We start from the raw sequence: 22928 nt of genomic DNA, 5'->3' as shown, positions 1-22928 counted from the left end.
CGCACTATGCCACGACCGTGAGTGCGTTGAATGAGCACATTTTGCTAACATGTTACGAGCGTAGTTATCCTACATCCATGTACGGGAATTGTTATTTACAGCCTAGGGGCTCATCAGTTGGCTCATTTACGCGTGTCCTGATAATCAAATTGTGGCAGTTACGTAATGGGTTTCCAATTTAATGATGTTAGCTCTGCAGTACTGTGTTACGAGGGATATACGGGAACTAATGTGATTTTGTGAGTTAGTCAGATTAAAAACGCAGGCATTTTCGGCTACAAATATTTTCTAATTGGGATTCGCAGTAACTGCACACAATGGTTATGAAGAAACGCAGAATAGTATCACTGAATACTTTTTTCTATAGATAGTACGGCACTGTTATCGCCAAGTTGTACGTGGTTCATGACAGTCTCTTTGTCTTATGCACTACTTGTGAACTATGTGAAAGAGTGTTGATAAGCTGTATTGCACATTTCAGTACGTAAGAAAATGTATTGTGTTGAACTATAGTAAATAATTACCTTAGGAACTAGCTGATACGTTAACGGGCTACAAATGCAAGGTGCAGTCAATTGGAAACGAGCGGATGGAAAAGTAAGTAAACTGTTCATTATTTCAAAATTAATTGCTATAACTGTTAACATATTCATCCCGATGTGAGACAAGAGACGTAAAACTGTTTGCGGTTGCCTTCAGAGCTAGGATTGTACCCAGGCATGCACCTTTTCGTCAGAAGCAAATTAACGGCCACTAGTGTATACCTATAAGGATCAACAAATAGGGAAATCACATGAGAAGAGATCAGGACTATATGGAGAATGTGTAAAGACCATCCAGCAAAACTTCTACAGCGTACTCGAAGCAACGTTATGCTATGCTTATTCTTCATACTTTGGAGTCTAGTGTCGTACGGAAAATCGAAAAGGGAGTTAACATTATTGAAGTATGTGAAGGTGGTTTTGGCCCACCCACATGTTGCCAAAGTTGTTTGAGTACGGTGTAGAAGTTTCGCTAGGAAGTCGTCGCACATCACCCATACAGTCTCGGTCTCTCCTCATACGGTTTCCATATTTTTGGTGCCCAGAAAAGACACATTCGCTGTCGACAATTTCCTTCTGACTAATAGGTGCACCCCTGGTTACAATCTTGTTTCTGTAGGCAACTACAAATATTTTTCCCATGAGGGCACTCACCGTCTTGCCTCACTGTGGAATAAATGTATTAACAGTTATGGAAATTTCTTTCGAAATAATAAACACTTTACTTACTTTATTTCGATCGTCCAGTTAAGAGGACTACTTCAAATGGTTCAAATGGCTCTGAGCACTATGGGACTTAACTTCTAAGGTCATCAGTCCCCTAGAACTTAGAACTACTTAAACCTAACTAACCTAAGGACACCACACACATCCATGCCCGAGGCAGGATTCGAACCTGCGACCGTGACGGTCGCGCGGTTGCAGACTATAGCGCCTAGAACCGCTCGGCCACCCCGGCCGGCAGCTGGACTGCTCTTTGTATAAGATATATTCATGGACATCTTTTCTGATGAAAACAAAGAACTCCACTTCTGTTACTGGAATACTGATACCTTACTATTTTATAAGTTTTATTTTCGCGACGAATGCAAATACAGTGCAACAGCATAATGACAATTTCAGAATGATGTGCACAACTAGACAATATTCACGATTTATAATTATCAATATCCTTGTTCAATAAATGAGAAAGAACCATGTTATATTCTCCTATGGGGCACTACGGACCTGGAGGTTTCACTATTGGGACGAAAAACGTAAAATTCTCTTAAATACACTCCTGGAAATTGAAATAAGAACACCGTGAATTCATTGTCCCAGGAAGGGGAATCTTTATTGACACATTCCTGGGGTCAGATACATCACATGATCACACTGACAGAACCACAGGCACATAGACACAGGCAACAGAGCATGCACAATGTCGGCACTAGTACAGTGTATATCCACCTTTCGCAGCAATGCAGGCTGCTATTCTCCCATGGAGACGATCGTAGAGATGCTGGATGTAGTCCTGTGGAACGGCTTGCCATGCCATTTCCACCTGGCGCCTCAGTTGGACCAGCGTTCGTGCTGGACGTGCAGACCGCGTAAGACGACGCTTCATCCAGTCCCAAACATGCTCAATGGGGGACAGATCCGGAGATCTTGCTGGCCAGGGTAGTTGACTTACACCTTCTAGAGCACGTTGGGTGGCACGGGATACATGCGGACGTGCATTGCCCTGTTGGAACAGCAAGTTCCCTTGCCGGTCTAGGAATGGTAGAACGATGGGTTCGATGACGGTTTGGATGTACCGTGCACTATTCAGTGTCCCCTCGACGATCACCAGTGGTGTACGGCCAGTGTAGGAGATCGCTCCCCACACCATGATGCCGGGTGTTGGCCCTGTGTGCCTCGGTCGTATGCAGTCCTGATTGTGGCGCTTACCTGCACGGCGCCAAACACGCATACGACCATCATTGGCACCAAGGCAGAAGCGACTCTCATCGCTGAAGACGACACGTCTCCATTCGTCCCTCCATTCACGCCTGTCGCGACACCACTGGAGGCGGGCTGCACGATGTTGGGGCGTGAGCGGAAGACGGCATAACGGTGTGCGGGACCGTAGCCCAGCTTCATGGAGACGGTTGCGAATGGTCCTCGCCGATACCCCAGGAGCAACAGTGTCCCTAATTTGCTGGGAAGTGGCGGTGCGGTCCCCTACGGCACTGCGTAGGATCCTACGGTCTTGGTGTGCATCCGTGCGTCGCTGCGGTCCGGTCCCAGGTCGACGGGCACGTGCACCTTCCGCCGACCACTGGCGACAACATCGATGTACTGTGGAGACCTCACGCCCCACGTGTTGAGCAATCCGGCGGTACGTCCACCCGGCCTCCCGCATGCCCACTATACACCCTCGCTCAAAGTCCGTCAACTGCACATACGGTTCACGTCCACGCTGTCGCGGCATGCTACCAGTGTTAAAGACAGCGATGGAGCTCCGTATGCCACGGCAAACTGGCTGACACTGACGGCGGCGGTGCACAAATGCTGCGCAGCTAGCGCCATTCGACGGCCAACACCGCGGTTCCTGGTGTGTCCGCTGTGCCGTGCGTGTGATCATTGCTTGTACAGCCCTCTCGCACTGTCCGGAGCAAGTATGGTGGGTCTGACACACCGGTGTCAATGTGTTCTTTTTTCCATTTCCCGGAGTGTAGTTTCCAACACTGATCACTCAGACCTTGGAAGTGTTAAGACAATGCTATTGGGAACTTATACTATGCTTTTTCCAATGTGTTCTCACGTTAACGAATAATAAACTTGAAATCGGAATAATAATAATAATAATAATAATAATAACGGAAAAGTTCTACTTTTTATCTGCCAAAAATTATTACATTTTCAGTTTAAATCTTTTTTAAAGATTGAAACATACTGTGGCATTAACATGCAAAAAGAAAAACCATTTCCTTATCCTGTGGTTACGCTGCATATTTTGGTATATAGTGACGTACGGAACTATAAAACGGAAATTCAACATTGCTGAAATATGCGAAGGAGGTTTTGGTCTTAAACTTAATGATGTTGTGCTGTAAGAATACATGAGTTCTTCTTGGCATTTATGGAACTGCGAAATTGACTTCGAGGCCAGAGAACGGATCGTGGTAGTTCCAGGGAGAATATGATTTGCACGATCACCCTCTTTAATGCCTTAATATTACAGTGAAGCATAGTGCTATCAGCCTGCTAACGTGGTCTCTCTGGTGGAATCGGAAAAGGGAAGTGATTAATAGCAGTCGTAAAACTTAATCGAAATGTCGGAGAGATGAGGAGAGTGCCAAACGATTTTCCATGAAGCTGCTCCTCCGTTTTTACAGCTTCTTATGGATCTTTAGAATACCCATGTTCAAGATGTCATGCAATTTAGTGCTACATAAGCTTATAGCTTATTGAATTAGTCTCAAGAATTTCGTAGGTTATTACCTACTTATCGTAACAAATTGTTTTTTGAGAAAACGCATTATCCAGCACATTTGCGACACACCAACAAGCAAAAATTCTACTCAAGTTGAACTGCATTGTAGTAACTTCTTCACTTAAAATGTAATTTTAGCCTAGGACGCCTGAGAGAGCTAATTTACAGACGACTTTCTTAATGTTGCTCCTCCGTTTTTATAGCTAAATCTGTCCCTGTAGAGAATTCCTGTTCAAAACTCCCGTAACGTAGTGGTAAATAAACTTACCGAGTAGATAACACGGAATTAGTCTACAGGTTTTTGCAGATTATTACCTCCTGATCCTTATAAATTGTTTTCGGAGATAATGCATTGGCTAGCAATTTTGCCACACACTGACAAGCTAACTTCTTCAACTAAAAATTAATTGTAGGCGAGGATGCCTGAAAGAGTTAATCACAACAATGAATATTTGGAATATTTAAAAAGTGGCATCTTTGAGGAATGATGGGTGTCCACATAAAAAAAATTACATTTAAGTTTGTTAAGGCCTAGAGTTGTGCTCTACGTTAAATATTTCTCAATTGCTGCTGTAAAAAAAATTCTGAAAACAAAAATTTCGGGAAGAGTTAGGTAGTGTTAAAATACGCTTCAAAAGGAGCTAACTCCTCGTAGTTTTGAATTATCTTCTAATTCAACTGAAACAAGATGATATTGTCGTTAAGCTATTTGAATACTGCAGCACATTTTGATGAGTTTAACTTCTGTAAAATATATTTTCTTGCCGAATATATACCAACAGTGCGTCCTTCACTGTAATAGAATACTGTACATACTTCCTGTAATAATATTCATACTACGCATTTTTATATAGAAACCACCCTCTTGTGTATTGACGTTGGTGACGTTTTTGCAACACTTCCTAATGTGTAGGACTATTAATCCATAAACTTACGTTGTCATTAAGTGGAACCATTGCGCATATTTATAAAGACGAAGCTACACCTCGCATGAAAGACGATATGTCTGTGACACATGGAGAGGTGCAGCATACAGCTTCCTTGGAGCGTCGCATGATTCCAAATAAAGATTTATATACAACATGTCCCTGTTAACGCAGTCATTAAAGGCGGAGTACAGCCTCAGTTTGCGGAACAACGAAGAAAATCTAACATACGATTATAAAATTCATCCAGATATTTTGGTGATGAACTGCATCCCACAACAAAAAAATGGCACTAAGCACTATGGGACTTAACATATGAGGTCATCAGTCCCCTAGAACTTAGAACTACTTAAACCTAACTAACCTAAGAACATCACACACATCCATGCCCGAGGGAGTATTTTAAACTGCGACCGTAGTAACCGCGTGTTTCTTGACTGAAGCGCCTAGAACCGCTCGACCACATACCACAACACCTTAACACGAGTCCAGTGCCTTTAGTGTGAAAAAGTATATTTTGATACACCTTCCTAAACGGCAACAAAGGTGTGTAACGTTAGGTGGACACACATACCTCAACGTCTTTCGGTGTGAGACTGTGACTATGCATGTCTTTATCATTGTCCTTTGGCTTCGTGCCTATAAAGCCATCCATAACATGTACGTATTAACTCTTTCGCCCGCCGGGGTGGCCGATCGGTTCTAGGCGCTACAGTCAGGAACCGCGCGATCGCTACGTCGCAGGTTCAAATCCTGCCTCGGGCATGGATGTGTGAGATGTCCTTAGGTTAGTTAGGTTTAAGTAGTTCTAAGTTGTAGGGGACTGATGACCTCAGAAGTTAAGTCCCATAGTGCTCAGAGCAATTTGAACCATTTAACTACAGTCAGTATTGAGAGTTTTGTACGTCCAATCGCATTCACACACAAATAACAATGCTACAGCAATTCTACATTAAATGTAAGTCATAGAAGTAACATCCTTGACCCTTATGTTCGTTCTCATGTCAGTGCATGAGGCGATGATTTCATGCAACAAACCGAGCGAGGTATTGTGGTGTGGAGGAAACTATGTGATGTATCCACATCACTGAACATCTTTTATTAAACGGGACTATCCTTTCTTTCAAATGAGTATTGTATACCAAATGATTATTATTCCTTTGGTGTAGTGAGCATAATTAGACAACTGCTGGGGCGTTCCCAAGCTAGGGAGCCTCCATGTGGTGTGCGTATGACGTCTGGCGTGTCTAATACGGAGGAGAATGGGAGTGTTGTCAAGATGGACATACATAATTCAGACGCGAATGACATCAAGATTTATAAATTATTTACAAAATATCGTGGTCACTGTCGATGTGATGCATCAGCGACATATTTTTTATGTAAATAACAATTGTTTTGATACTTTGCACGCGTAGTAAACTAAATGACCTATAACACAATAATTGTTACCACTATCGTGGAACGAACGTAGCCAAATGACTACTGAAGGTAGACTACAATACTCAGGTACCCATGCAGCACGGATGCTTTTTATGGTTTGTACGTTCTGTTCGAGGCTGTAGCTCTGACAACAGAGAAATGACGTTTGATATAATTCGACAGTAGTTCTTCTAACGTCCACCAGTGATCAGCATTCTGTTGTTTGAAACCATATTTGCTGGTTTACAGACCGTTAATTCTTCAACAGCAGTTGCAACATACCACATAATACTGAAACACGTATAAAGGACAGTAAAATGAAGAGAAATATGGAAAAAAGTTTATTATTTCAGTGTTGATATACCGGATGATAAAAAATCAGTAAAAATTTTAAATCTTAATAAACCACGGAATGATGTAGACAGAGAGGTAAAAATTGACACTCATGCCTGGAATAACATGGGGTTTTATTAGAACAATAAAAAAACAAAGTTCACAAAATTTTCGACAGATGGCGCTGGACACCAAAACTGCTACCATGACGGGTGAGAGGTACGCCGATATATTACAGAATCGCATCATCCCCAGCCTGGTTGATAAACACCTGCTGGAACGTACGATGTTTATGCAGGATGGCAGTCCACCCCATATTGCTAGACGCGTGAAAGATCTCTTGCGCGCGTCGTTTGGTGATGATCGTGTGCTCAGCCGCCACTTTCGTCATGCTTGACCTCCCAGGTCCCCAGACCTCAGTCCATGTGATTATTGGCTTTGGAGTTACCTGAAGTCACAACTGTATCGTGATCGACCGACATCTCTAGGGATGCTGAAAGACAACATCCGACGCCAATGCCTCACCATAACTCCGGACATGCTTTACAGTGCTGTTCACAACATTATTCCTCGACTACAGCTATTATTGAGGAATGATGGTGGACATATTGAGCATTTCCTGTAAAGAACGTCATCTTTGTTTTGTCTTACTTTGTTATGCTAATTATTGCTATTCTGATCAGATGAAGCGCCATCTGTCGGACATCTTTTGAACTTTTGTATTTTTCGGTTCTAATAAAACCCCATGTCATTCCAAGCATGTGTGTCAATTTGTACCTCTCTATCTACATTATTCCGTGATTTATTCAGTTTGCAAATTCATACTGACTTTTTGATCACCCGGTATTCAGCCCACTATGAGACAAGACTGTCACTGCCTTCATGGAAAAATCTCTGCGGTTGCCTCAACAACCATGATTGTCTTCAGGCGTGCGCCTCTTCGTCGAAAGCATGTGGGCCCGCCCGTATGTCCTTGCTAAGGATGTTTCAAGTATGCTGCAGAAGATTCGCTAGGAAACCCTTACACCTCATCCATACAGTCCCATAGTGCTCACAGCCATTTGAACCACTTTTTGAATGATTTCAGTTTCACTATAGCTGACTGAACAAGTTGCAAGCCAAAGTATGAGCGACCAAAGCGATGTCCTCTGAGCCACATTTTCAGCCATCAGACTCTTATTGCGGCTTGAGTCCAGCCCACTTTCAGTGTGAGTAGTGACGAAATTAGTCACTTCGGACTTACTACTGGACTCGTGGTCGGTTGGACAACAGCCACCCATATTTACATTTTCCAGGGTTTACCTAAAGTTAATAACGAAACGTCATAAAAACACACAGAAGGTAATGTTAATAACGAATCGCTCATCCGTGAACCTTCATAGCGCGTTACGGAATGATGTGGGAATGCTTCGGAAAGACATTGATCCACCTATTTTGCAGTGCTACCCAAAATAGTTCTTATGCAGTTGGTGCTGGGTTCATTGAACGCGCACTGGTATCAACGGCATAATTTCTGAGCTGGGTTAAGAGTAGATTATCTGGGACCAAGTGAATTTACTGGAGTGTTATCATGAATCTTCTGTGCAACCAAACAGCAGTTACACGTCGCATTGTCTTGTGAAACAAGGCATCTCCCTAAGAGTGTCATGCTGCCACAAAGGGATGAAGGTGGACTGCAGGAGTGTCCAAATAATGTGCAACTGTCATTCTCCTTGCAGCTATACAAAGCACCCTAATTGGGACCATAGGACCAGACCGTAAATTAGTATTTTCCTACCTAGCACAATCTTGTGAAAAAGAAAAGTCTATCGCTCTGCAGGGCATACGCCACACTCGAATCATCAGCGCGATACAACTGAAACTGCGATATGTCGGACCATTCCAACCGCCGCCATGTTCCAGTGATGATATTCGTGGGCTACGGAAATTTTTGAGCCCTGTGTCGAGATGTCAGCAAGGGGATACAAGTCAATGGTCAGCTGTTGAAGATTCTGCGATGTATTTGTCTACGTACAGTTCTGACAAATGGATAAGTGAGGCTCTACTTCGAAATCGGCAGCCATCTAACTTAACAGCAGCCACATGTCTCTGCATCAAAAACTCGTTGTCCGGTGCGGCGGTTTACATTCACGCAAACATTGTCCCTGCAGTATTGAAAATCATGGTAGACACTGTTGATCTCGGGAATCCCCAACTCCCCCCCCCGAACTCTTTCGTAATCTCAGACACTCAATGATCCATTTGCCATTCACTGATTATCATCCCACTTTCAAAGTCACCTCACGGATTGCTGCCGTGTTCACTGCACTCCTGTCTGTAAGAGACAACTTTGATGTCGTGTCTACACTCGCACCATACACTGCACGTAGCCGTAACATTGCGATGTCACACACAGTTCATCTTAAAATGGGAAAAGTCTTACCTGCACTTTGGCCATTCATTTTTAATCGCTTAAGACAAACGCCATGGTGATTTCATTAAAGTGAACACTGCCGATTTCCTTCCACAAGGTTTCCAAAGTCGAGATTGTGTTCTGCATCTAACAACCTGTTAAATCTTCATCTTTCTTCTTTCCTCGACCATACTGCATTACAACTTCGGACCACAAAGAGCTTGTACCTCTGAGGAGTAGCTTCTAATATAAGCTGTTTACTGCGTGGAGTGTATAGCTTGTATTGAATGTCTGAAATTCATAGGACATGCATAGGGTAAGATGGAAAGGTGGAGGAAAACTACAATTTGATTTCTCAGCAATGGCGAGCTCTTTAGAGACGAAGCATTAGCTCAGATTGGAAGTGTATCAGGAATAAAACGGCAGAGTCTTTTTGGCGGAAACATCCTTCGTATGACGTTATTTAGCTTTGCATTGGAATCAGCTGTGTTGTATGTGGACTGTCAGCACTGGGAAGTTCCGTTCAGGTTGCTCTGAAGAAGAGTGCTGCATTTCGTTTCCATCCTCTTGGGGCTTTGTTGGGAACAAATTTGTACAATATTTATAGATACCATCCCCAGCTGTATCGTACATTGCTGCATGCTATATATCGCCGCTAAGTGTAACGATAGTTGGCGCAACTTGTGCTCTAACTGAGACATTCATGTCCTAATTTCGAAAATACGTTATCAGTCTGAAACTGCGTTTTCATGTTTCATTTATAATGTATCACAATTCATTTACCTTGAAGAACTTTCTTAACATTCTATGCGAAATGCTTTGTGTTATAATTATTTTTTCAAATTAATATTTGATCTGGAAAAGGAGGGGAAGAAGAAGGAATAGCGTTTAATGTCCCTTCGTAAAATGGATTATAATGGACCAATGACAAGCTAAGACTTAACAAAGGAAACCTAAAAGTGAATGACGGGTCAGTCATTAGGAATTCGCTTTCGCAGAAAGTGAATACATCATGTGGAAACTACTGTATAACGCCTGAAATATCATATTACGTTCTTGCGCTGCAGGAGGTAGTAGTAATGGGAACAGTTAAAGGAGGACGGCGACAAAGAGAAAGAGGAGGAAAATGGGTGTATCAAAATAGTGCGCTGCTTATGGCTAGTATGTATAATCGCGCTGGCATGTGAGGCCGAGCGGTTCAGGGCGCTTCAGTGTGGAACGGCGCTACCACTACGGTCGCAGGTTCGAATCCTGCCTCGGGCATGGATGTGTGTGATGTCCTTAGGTTAGTTAGGTTTAAGTAGTTCTTAAGTAGTTCTAAGTTCTAGGCGACTGATGACCTCAGAAGTTAAGTCCCACTGTGCTCAGAGCCATTTGAACCCTTTTTTTTTAAATCAGCCGTGTGGCCACACGAACAAGATTTTAAAACCAAGTAGCACATAGCCAATAAGTCAGTAAGGAGTGAACATTGAAGCACCGTAAAAAAGCAAAGGCATCTGGCAGTATTTGATGAACAACAATTCTTGGAGGATCATACTGATGGTACGCCGAGCTCTGAGAATGGGTTACCTTGTAAGGTCATGCAGCGCGGTATCTTCTTCCTGGGTGACACCGGTACCCTGAAAACTACTCCGTGATCCAAGGCATATTTCTGCACCTGCTGTGTCACCTCCGTTCGTCTCCGGAGTATACAAAAAAAATGGCTCTGAGCACTATGGGACTTAACATCTATGGTCATCAGTCCCCTAGAACTTAGAACTACTTAAACCTAACTAACCTAAGGACAGCACACAACACCCAGTCATCACGAGGCAGAGATAATCCCAGACCCCGCCGGGAATCGAACCCGGGAACCCCAGTATATAAAGCCTGTTGCACAAGTGGACATCGAAACTACTAAAATAAGCGCCAAAACTCTGGCTAAAAAACAAAAGGGCGATAGTCGGCTGGAGAAACTGATAATTTGGCAGTAACATACCATGTAAGGGGACCAGGAAAATATCAAATACCTGTCTCTGGTATTAAAATTTTATCCAAGGTCAAGTCATTACAGTGTATATATAGAGTAGTGACAGGAATCCAGAAGCACAAAATCAACTTCAGTAGAAAAGAAGGACTAAAATTGGTCTTGGTGATAAAAAAGGCAGAATGCCAACACGTTTGTGTACATGACCCACAACATACGTCGACGCAACTCGGCTATCTATCACAGTGGACGGATAACGCAAACGATTCGAGCGTCGCACCGTTACGAATAAACAGTAGGGTATTTTCGGCTAGATTAGCGACAGCAGTTTACGCTGCTTCACTTTATGAAACTATTTATTTCGAAAATTAACTGTTTACGTCTCCAATGATTCTGAGGATGTTATAAAACTATTTACGTTGGAAAATTAATTATTTATACCTCCAGTTATTCTGAGGTTGTCTCACGCAACAGGGGGAGAAACATAGAAACGCCAGGCATAAAAATATGCCTTGGTCCACGGCGTAGTTACCAAATGTACTTGATATGGTATTCGACAGTTCTCATCGTTAAATAGTAGTGAAACTGAATGACTACGGGAAACGGCCACTAGTTGGTACAACAGTGGAAGGCACTGATAGGGTGACAGAGAAAGCAAGCACAATGTTTTGAAACTGGTACGTGCCAACAAGCATTTCATTGTGGAACAGATGATCACGCAGATCTAAATTAATAAACTTAGAAACTTATTTCTGATATCCATGAGGATTATACACACACTTGTGTGATATTCTAGAATAGATGGTTCAAATGGCTCTGAGCACTATGCGAATTAACTTCTGAGGTCATCAGTCGCCTAGAACTTAGAACTAATTAAACCTAACTAACCTAAGGACATCACACACATCCGTGCCCGAGGCAGGATTCGAACCTGCTACCGTAGCGGTCGCTCGGTTCCAGACTGTAGCGCCTAGAACCACACGGCCACTCCGGCCGTCTCTAGAAGAGACCCAATACGTCTTTGTAGTAGGCATGTTTACACAAGGCTATGCATCTGTAGTGCAGTGCTTTCATAGAGCAAACAACTGACCGTAATTGTAGGTTTGCATGAGAAGAAAGTTCTCGGAGAGGAACGAAAGACAGAGTGTGGAGACCACGTTGTTCTGGCGGATAGGTAGCATCTGGCAGTCTCATACTATGATAGCGTCGTGAAAGAGGACACTCCATTTTGTAATCTCCAACGTTCTTTCTGTAAATGGTTCATAAGGCACTGCGTAAATTCAGTGGATTCAATATTTCCTGGCGGACTCATCGATACAGTTGCTCGATACGCCTCATTACTGACTTTGAGCGTCGCACAGCTTGAAGTGAGATGGCGAAAGTGTGAGGTGACTACGAAGTTCCGACGTATGATTACTACGCAGCTGTATCTGATCACTTCTATGTGAGAGGAGCACCTTTAATGTAACGGAATGACCGAGCAATAGAAACCTGTGCTCTGTCTTTCCGACGTTTGACCACTTTTTGGAAATAATCAGAGTTCAAATATCGGTCCAGAGATTCTGATTTAGATGTTATGTGATTTTTATAAACGATTTTAGAAGAATACATGTCTGTATCCTTACTGAAGCCATTTGTTTCCTCGTCTCCTCGTCTCTAATGACCCCTTGACGTTACTAAAAACCCAAATACTTCATTACCGCACTGCACATAATCCAGTGAGAATGCAGAGCGTATCAACTGTACTTAGAGAAGTACTAAATAATTGCACAAATTTAGAATTTTAACCTGTAGATGCTTGTGGCACAGAGTGCCTCTATGACACGTTTGTGGTCTAGGCGCGCAGTCCGGAACCGCGGGACTGCTACGGTCGCAAGTTCGAATCCTGCCTCGGGCATGGATGTGTGTGATGTCCTTAGGTTAGTTAGGTTTAAGTAGTTCTAAGTTCTAGGGCACTGATGACCACAGATGTTAAGTCCCATAGTGCTCAGAGCCATATTTTTGACACGTTTGTTCAGCACAAAGGAGATTTTTCATACTCTGCGTGAGGTACTGGCACTCATCTAGCTTTATCACGTAAAAGAAGTGATTTTTTCCTTCCCGATGGTCACTCTAAAATTTCAGATAAGTTTGAAACATTATTCATCACAATTATGGGTGCGAATGGGCAACACACTAATAGTAGTCATAACAGAGTGCGAAGAATTTGACTGAAATTTTTTAGGACATTATCAGTCATTCAGCTAGCATTTCAAAGATAACGGAAATCTTCGGTAGGATTTATAGCAATCATAATTGGTTCGACGACAGCTGCGTTACTCAGATACGGATGTCTTTACATAAACCCGCACCAGCGCGGAATATCTTCCAGTCACTAAATACCAGGATATACACTGCCGGAAGTAAAAAAAAAAGAAAAATGCACCACCCTCAACGGCAAGAGTATATGATAACAAATTCATTCCAAATGAGAAACGAATGTCACAGTAAAGGGTGCCCTAACAGTCACATTAATACATAGCGTACCCCTTCCAGCGGCAACGCAGGAGTGTATTGTCGCATTTACACAACCATATAGCTGTCTAATGGCATCATGCGATAGATTACGCCGAGAAGGTTGCACAGTTTTTTGCAGTTCGGCAGTGGTTGTGTTGCGAGCTCTGGAGAACGAGTAAGTTCCCTCATCATCATGTGCCACACGAATTAAACTGGCGAGATATTTGTTAATCTCACTGGTCAGGGCAGTTGCACAACGCAAATAGCACTTTTAGTTCCAGCAGCCGTATGTGGACGTACATTGTCATGCTGGAAAAGCACACCACCCTCCTATCGAAGAAATGGCAGTAGCAGAGGGATAGCAACCTGTGTATTGTAGCGGGCAGTGTTTACTTTACCATGCAGAAGCACTAGATGTGATCGCGATCTGTAACTGATGAAACCCGGGATGGGACTCGTGTGTCGTGGGCAAATGCACTCCCGAATAGGCCCGTACCCCTGGTCTAAGCCGTCCAAGTGTACGTCCATTACTCGCGTTCAGTCGGAACCTACTCACGTTACTGAAGACAACAGAGGCCATTTCACTCTCCAGTTGACCGTCACGGCACCAGAGCAAGCGTGCTAGTGTGTGACACCAGAGACACAGATGATCGTAATTCTGCTAGAAACGGTCAGAACCCATTGGTCCTTGGTGACACATAAGGTGCAACAAGTGCCCGCATTTCTTCTGTGTATGATCTTCAGTCGGCCACCGCGTGACACCGCGTCGATCTTGACGTACGTCTGTACTACGCGGGCGTCCAGAACCTGCTCTACTGGTATGAGAATGTTCTACAGACCACTGATGAAAGCAGTTTCACACCACCCATACATTATGCCCAACATATGCAACAATACGTCGATACTTCCATCCAGCTTCCCGACGGCTCACAATGTGACCCTGTTCAACGGCTGAAGTTGTCCAACAGTAGTATCTACTCATTAGCTGGATATGACTGTAACGTAGAATGATTGTTCACCTCTGACTCAGCACTGTTACTGCCTTCACAGTCAAAATAGAGGGCGCACATCCAGGCCTCCTGAGGGCCCTCGGATCACCGATGACCGTGACAAATGAATCAATAATTGTAAAACCCTAAGTGCTTGAGAATGTTACATTTTTTCCCCGCAGTGTAATGTTCCATCTCTACTGCGTGTTGTTGAACAGGAGCGTTCAGTCGCTGTGGCATCGACGAGGAGCTAGATTCTTCATAGACCTAGGTTAACGAAACTTTCCGTCGAAGAGTCAAAATCTAATACCTCATATAACGGTACCTAAGAAATTCGGTAAAAGAATCCCTCTGGGTTGTTTTTAATATCATTTGACTGACCGAACGGATGAACGCAGTGGTTAGCACATAGCAGTCGCATTCGCGAGGACAACGGTACAAATCCCGGTCCGGCAATCCTGGTTGAGGCCTTCCGTGATTTCCCTAAATCCTTTAAGGAAAATACCACGCTGGTTCCTTTGAAAGGGCACGGTCGATTTCCTTCAGCGCTCTTCGTTAATCCAAGAAGCAAACACACGCTTCACCGTCCTACTCTATGCTTCCTACCCACAGAGGCTCTCCTCCAAATCTCTCTCAAACAGCACATTTGGGAAAAATGTGTGGCTAGCAACGTCTTAACCATTATATCGAAGTTGATACCAGAATGACTCTTCCAGTTTCAGGAAAATGTACACTGTAATCCATTAGGAAATCGAATTAAGGCGTACAGACCGCAGAAAGAAAGATTTAATCAGGTATATATTCCTAACGAAATTTCCTATTATGATTCAAACCAGAAACGATGCCAGAGCTTATCATGATTAAATTGACTTATGTGTGCAGAAGAGCGTAACACGGTTCGTCTGGATATTGAGGTAAGTGGCGGCGAAATGAAAGAAGTCAACTAAAATCGCTCAGAAGTCAAAAGCTTTCTGGACCGGTAGAGCTACTTGCAGGATTCTACGCAGATTATGCGAAAGAACTAGATCTCCTTCAAGCAAGTTGATCGTTGGTCACTGCAGCAACGAAGAGTGCCAATTGAGGGGATTAGAAGCAAAGGCGTATAGGAAGGCTTCTAGTAGTTTTGATCCCAAGGTTTGAGAATTATCAGGATATTGCAGAATGGAGTTTCAATTTTTTGTCTATATTAGACATAAGAATACTTCGTGGCGCTCTCTGTTTGCATGTTTGAATAACAGGTTAATATAAACGATCAGTTATATATCACAGTTCATAAATTCAACAAGCACTTGTATCTCTTTGCTTCCAGAATATAGTGAAACAAGAAGAATGTGATTTATGTATATACTCTAATGCTTTTCTTTGGTTGTTGTCAATTGAGTTATCATAAAATTGCTATGTAGATCCATAACAAAATATTTATGTAATTGTACATGAATATCATGCCTTTTGTGGTTTACAATAGTGAAACAAAATAAGAAAGAATACTTTTCAATGAATTATTCTATTATTTACGACATTTCGCACTACCGTTATTGACCATATTTCGCACGATCAGGGTCACTTCCCTCTTATCATGTATCACAAAACGGTTAGTTAGACAATATACAATACAAAATATCAGTAGAACCTTACATGAACGTAAATGTTTCGTGACATTTTGCAACTAGTTTACTTTTAGTTTATCATGGAGCAGCACGGAGTGAGATTTCAATTGTATCATTTTGCCACGAGTATTTTACGCATTTATCGCATTTTCCTGAAAATTTTCAGTCGTACCCTTTGCTTCTGAGCCCCTAAATTTATTGAAAAATATCTCAGGCCACGCCTGCTTTTAAAAAGTGTCGCCTGACGGATGAACGTAAGTACAAACCCATACAACCGAAGTCAGTCTCTTGCAGTATTATGGAAAATATTTAATGCTCATCAAATATGAACCTTTTGGGTCATTAAAATCCACTCTATAGTAATCAATATGCAATCTGCAAAGTTAATTCGTGTGAAACTTACGCCCTGTTAGACACAGAGCGCCATAGAAGATGGCGCCCAAGTTAATGCCATGGTTCCTCATTTCCATGGGTGATACATCTCACTTCCGTATTCTCGTTTGTTGAATAAAATACGAGCTTACCGATTGTCGAACCAGGACTTCATTCCGAATAGAACTTAATACGTTGTTCTTAACAGTTTTAAATCAATAGCTGTAAACGTAATTTCTAGAATACGCCAAGGTAATGTTATATGGGTGTTACTGATTACAGTATATGTAAACGATGTACTGGATAACGTCGGAAGCTGCACGAGGCTTCTCGTGGATAATGCTACTGTCAGTAAGAAGTTTGCAACATCAGAAAAACTACGAAGGATCGAGTATTGGTAGAGGCACTAGTGGCTAACCCGAAAGATAAGTAAGCATTACGTATAGCACGAAATTAAGCTCAGACATCCTTTACTGTCAGATTGCAGTACTGGCGGAAAAAGTTACTGGGAATACAAGCAGCCGTAAAATATGTAAAAGTAAGCGCCCGGAGTAACCTACAATGGAATTACCATATAATAATAGTGGTACAAAATAGAAATACAATTCTGAGATTCATTGAAAGAATCTTACGGAACTGTAATTGATTCACAACAGAAGTAGCTCACGAAATACTAGTTCGACCTATTCGTGAGTATTTCTCATCGGGTTATGACACTTACCACGTTAGACAGATGGAGGAGATCAAATGAAGAAAGGCGCATTTCATCACATGGTCACTTAGTAAGAGATGCTCAAGGAACACCGGTGTCACAAGCTACAAGACAGGCGTTATTCATCACGGAGAGTTTCACTGCAGATGAGATGTGAGATTACGTTGTAAGACGAGTGACATTAATTTCTCCCTCATACGTCTCCTGACATGACAATAACGTATAAACGAGTGACATGAGATATCATGTGAACGCTCACCTATTGTCGGTCTTCCCATCCACTGTTCACAGGTTGTAATGGGCGGGGGAGGGGGAAACGTTAGTCATAGCAATGTATAGATGTAGGTGTCAGTTCTTAAATAATGTTATGGCTCACTTTTTCAGCACATCCATCAATTATAAGAGTGAACATAAGGTAGCAAACCCTCTAAAACATATTACAATAGTTTCCTGTTTCCCTATATTGTTTAACTGTAATAGTCATTTATTAAATAAAAGAGAGCGCGCTGTCATATTATGTATGTCATAGAAGAAGGCTTCAAATTCCGACTGATACATCCTTTGTCATATTTCCGTGCACAGGTCAACGCTGACAGGGTTCGATCTGAACCGCACGTGGCATCAGATCTCTCGTTGGGCGCACCCCGAGCTGCACGCAGTGCACACCATGCTCACCGAACTGGACCAAAACAAGGTTTGCACAACACTATATTTCTCTACAGCATTCCGTACGTAACATTTCTTTTTAGTAAAGTCACCTATGGTACTCAGGACACATCGTTCCGACGGTTTGGTTACCACTCTTTCGACGTGTAACCAAATTTCACTATAGTTAGTTTTTCGTTTTTATGACACACTCAAAGCCTTCGCCTTTCACTTTGATCGAAATCAGCTCATTATCCAGAAAAGTCACAAGTCCAGTCATTGCTATTCAAAAAGACTTTTCGTGGCGATTTCTAGTGTCTGCTCTTATAACAACTGTTCCTTTGCAGCAATATAACATGTTTCTCACAAATCTTCCTGCAATTATACAGTTTTATAACTGGTTTCTGATAAAATTCACTTCACCACAACTGGTACAAACATACTTAATGAACCGAGCGAGGTGAGGCAGTGGTTAGCACGCTGGACTCGCATTCGGGAGGACGTCGGTCCAACCGTGTCCGGCCATACTGATTTAGGTTTCCTGTGATTTCCCTAAATCGCTTCAGGCAAATGCCGGGATAGTCCCTTTGAAAGGACACTGCCGACTTCCTTCCCCATGCTTCCCTAATCCGATGGGACCGATGACCTCCCTGTTTGGTCCCTTCCCCTGAATCAATCAATCAACCATACTTAATAGTTCAATAAGTTCTTAACGCCACTGTATAATTTTTTCCCGTGACAACAACACATATGTTATTCTTAAGCATGCTTCTGGCGACGAAATTGGGAGTTCGTACGTTGTTCCAAACTCTTAGTATAGATGGCAGAATCCCAAACTGAGGCAAGAATGAAATTTTAGTTCTTCATTGGAATAAATCACTTACACTTTGTAGAATCGTCTTAATCTTATGTTGACAGTTCATATTTATTAGTACCAGTCTCAGTGCGTGCATTGCAACGGACAATAAAGTTTTTATCCACTCTCTCAATTATCCTTAATATTTTATACGTTGTGACATGTACCTAGGGGCTCTACCAGTCAGTTCACGTTCATTTTTGGCTGAATTCCGCACACCAACGACTTCTTTTTGTCCCTTCCCCAGTCCCATCATAGACCATAGTATATGCATTTTTCAAGATATTAACACCATCTGTGGTGCTACAACATATAAATAAGTGGTCCATCACAACCTTGTGCAGTCAGAAACATTCTTTTTCCGATCGTTAACTCAAATTACTCAAGCTATGACCGACTACATAATTCGCACATTAATGGTTCAGTTCATCCTGAAGATTGTTTAAACCATTTTGGTAATTACTCACAGGACTGAATGTGACGTGGGAGAATTTGAGATAAGTATTTTGAAGAAACTCTGCAGCTTATGGTAACTTTAGTGTCCAGGGAAACAGCGCCGAGAGCATCGCAATTAGCTGAACGGTTACCCAGGTCACTACACTTGCTATATTAAAATTTTGGAATCCAGAAGGAATCACAAGTGGTTGTTGGTAAAGCTGCTATGGAAAACCTCATCCAGGCTACATGGTTTTCAACAGCTTAAACCTTATTCATCTTCGTGAAGAATAATTGTCGGGCCAAAATGTCAATGTGAATTTCAGTAGTAGTGTATGATTGAGATGCTCGACGGTCAAAGATCAGCGGTGGTGTCATAAGGGAAATACGAAGCAGACACGTGGTCTCCCTTCTCGAAGGTCTCCGTTATCGATAAGAATTTTAAGCCAACTCGACTTGAGGAAAAATCAGGGATAGCTGCTCGATTGGAGAAAAAGAATTAATTAGCCAGGAAAAGTGAAACACTTTCACTAGGCATGCGATGAGGATGGAGTCAGACGTACTAACCGTCATGGTCACGGTGCAGTGCGGGATTGGCAAGACGCGCGACGCTGACACGTTTGTACGTGACGATATCTCGAGTCCACTACGCATGGAACACTTTATCCCCGAGGGATTACAGGCATTTGGCTTAGATTTAGATTACGTTGGAAATAAAACGTCGATAAAGTTTTTCGTGTCAGTTCTACTTTTTTTCCCAGTATGTGACTGAATGCCAGAAATTCCATTAAATCATTTCAGAACAGAAATGTTCGTGTAACTGTAGCGTTGCACTTACATACCCGCAGAAGCATTTGTCCTTAGGTGGGACACTGAAATCCGCAAATATTCGAATAACAAACTTACAAATAAATTGAATTGCCATGTACGTCTCAGAGAGATGTCTTAGATCGGCAGTTGTCGTCTGTGTAATGAAACTGGTGCTAAGACATGTGCCAGCTTTGTGGCTCGCGGGGAAAGGTCTTGTTAGCTCACACGGGTTTGTTTTCGAGTTGCTCCTAGTCTCTTGTTCAGTCTCACGATTGGCTTCCTAATTGAGAAAATCCGATCAAGGAAGCTTTCAATTACGACAGCACGATCCCATGCAGTTCTTAATTACGGTCCCACTTTAAATCAAGCCAGTCTACAGAAGATAAATAACAAATAAAGTTTATTGTCAAATGGTACTTGTCGCTTTAAGCAAAATATTTGTCTCATATATTACAAACGAGCCTTTGTATATTAAATCAAGTTTTAATTTTGTTTCGTAATCATCTGGGAGACGGAATGTTATTCTCTTTCAAATGAGTCATAAAAGCGAAGAGACTAATTTTGTAATGGGACGTTCAGTCGGATATAAACTACTGAGTAAGTTCCACATTCAAATCTCAGTAAAGTTCTCGAGTCGTGGAAATAGAAAAGTTCTCCAGAACGATTAAAATTTACGTTAGTGAAGCTGCTAATTCTAAAACCTACGAAAGTAAACAACTTTTGCGTGGTTGTTTTGTTCTTGATTAGATAATAATGTGTGTAATATAGAGCAAACTGATTTCGTCTTCAGCAGTATGGAGAATCTTTTAGCTTAGATGACTTGCACATTATCTAATATGTAAGAATTGGAATGCATCTTGACCACAACAAACAAATATCTTTTCTCCGTTTTTCTGTAAATATGTTGCTTATTTTGTATGTTTCTTCCATGTCATTATAGTATTTGTAATACTCGTCTTCAGAGATTACGTTAACTGCCAGAACATCTATTTAATTAAAAGCCAAGCACACGCATAGCACTCATGCACTGATCTTAATACGCAGTTAGATAATAAGTAGTTCCATGCGTAACGCTAGAATATGACACCTGCTGCATAAATGTTTGTCTTGTTGTACTTCTATCCTTGTCTTTCAGTTTAATCAATCACATAACACGTAGTAACGAAAAATAGGCTCTAGCGGATTAGCGCTTTCCTCTAGAGACGTCTTCGAATGATCAGTACAAGAGGAACAGTTTTGTCGTGTGTGACATACCCGATAATTTGATCACAAAAGGTATTCTTCTTTGTGTACATGTCACGTTGAACAACCTATTCTATAGCCTGAATGTTGCTTAGCTTTCAACCCTCATCTTCTATCTTTCAAGAAGTATTCTTTGTAAATGTGAAATTACTCTGACAGCCATCGGTGCTCCTCGTCTGAAATACTCGTATTTATCATAGGCTTGTTCAACTATATGTCTGTTCCAAGTATAATCTTCGGCTGCTAATAATATTGTTAAAAGAAGTAGACATATCGGGTGATGCAGGAATGCTTAGCAAAGGACGATAACATATGTTTATTATGTAGGGTAGGCCTATAACCTGAAAGCGTCCTTAGTTTGATGTCAACAATGTTTGACATGCTCATGAACGAGTTTTCATACTCGTTACAATGTTATCATCTTACTTTATGACATATATGTTAAAGCCGCATGCAAGGTAAATGTATCTTCTGTTAAAAGCTAACCAACATTTAGGATTATATTTGGTCCTCTTCTGATGCTTTCAGGACGTGGACCTGGACTTCGTTCTCGATTTCCACGCCCATTCAAGTTTACACGGTGTTTTTATCTACGGAAATACTTACAACGACGTTTACAGGTAAGCAACTTACCGTAAATATTATTTCGCGCTCATATTTCTCGACAGCCATACAGGTATACGTTTTGGGTTCCACGGTTTGCCTTCTAACCAGCCATGCTGTAGATCAAGTCGTTCTAACTGTAGAGAGGAATTTATTTAGGAAAACAATCGTTTTTAGGAAAATTTAAAAGTGTCCAGAATGTTTGGATATATCATCAGAGCTACTAAAATTTGTGTTTCTTCTCGTCACCGAAGGTATGAATATGGTCTGCTAGAACAGTTACTTTTGAGCACATTATATTTGCTGCTCTTTTTACAATTCTTCAAATAATCAGTTCAATGAAATGGTTTGTCATCTTGAAGAAAGTAGTGTGGTTAAAGATGAGGCACACATTTGTTTCAATGAACAGAGCGTCCGGGAAACAAAACGAATTGGTCTGCCGTCTCTGCGTAATTTAACAGTCCCCAAATTAGGATGGAAAGGAATTTGATGATAAACATCCATGTGACGAATCCCGATTTCACGTATACTAAAGATGTGGGGAATAATTGCCTTGCCATCGACACTTTCTGTGGCTGCGAATACTTGTACTACGAAGAGCCGTCCGTGGCATCATCAGAGCGTAGCTGTCGTGGTTGCCAGAAAGATTGTGGTGCATCTATGTAAATGTAGTTTACATTATTTATTTTAATTTTACAATGCCTGTTCGTCTGGACCTGTATGTCTAAAGGAACAGATATTGTAAAACATTAATAAGTATTCCAAGACCCGACAGGCAAAACGATGATAATAATATTGATCCCGATACCTTGTAGTCCCGATCTCCCTGTTGCGGAAATCACGTAATTTGCGAGCAGTAGAGGGTGTAGATAGCATGGCATACGGAGGTTAGGATCGGTCCAGGAGCGTGCACGGATACTTCCCGTAACTGTTTATTCATTCACGAACTTGTATCAGATGTTAGTGGTTGAACTAAATAAGTAGGCCCTACAGCTTCAAATCAGATTTGTCAGTTTTCCCCAAATCATTTGTTTTTGTGTGGAAAACTTGTCCTATTATGTAACAGTAACTCTCTAGTGAAATATGAGTTTTTAATTTTTATAAAAAGATACTTTTTCTATTA

The 22928-nt window shown here is 41.8% G+C and overlaps 1 protein-coding gene across 1 annotated transcript in view; it reads left to right on the top strand.

The window, feature by feature from the left end:
- LOC126471074 (cytosolic carboxypeptidase 6) overlaps positions 1 to 22928 on the top strand; it is a 1596780-nt gene that overhangs the window by 1128006 nt on the left and 445846 nt on the right. The window contains exons 7-8 of the mRNA XM_050099147.1: positions 17797 to 17908; positions 21731 to 21822. Of these exons, the coding sequence (XP_049955104.1) occupies positions 17797 to 17908; positions 21731 to 21822 (204 nt within the window). The remainder of the gene's footprint in view (positions 1 to 17796; positions 17909 to 21730; positions 21823 to 22928) is intronic.

Source organism: Schistocerca serialis, chromosome 3 (assembly GCF_023864345.2).
Source record: "Schistocerca serialis cubense isolate TAMUIC-IGC-003099 chromosome 3, iqSchSeri2.2, whole genome shotgun sequence".
NCBI classification, from domain to species: Eukaryota; Metazoa; Arthropoda; class Insecta; order Orthoptera; family Acrididae; genus Schistocerca; species Schistocerca serialis.
Note: the sequence above shows the minus strand (reverse complement) of the source record. Positions and strands in the feature narration are given on the sequence as shown.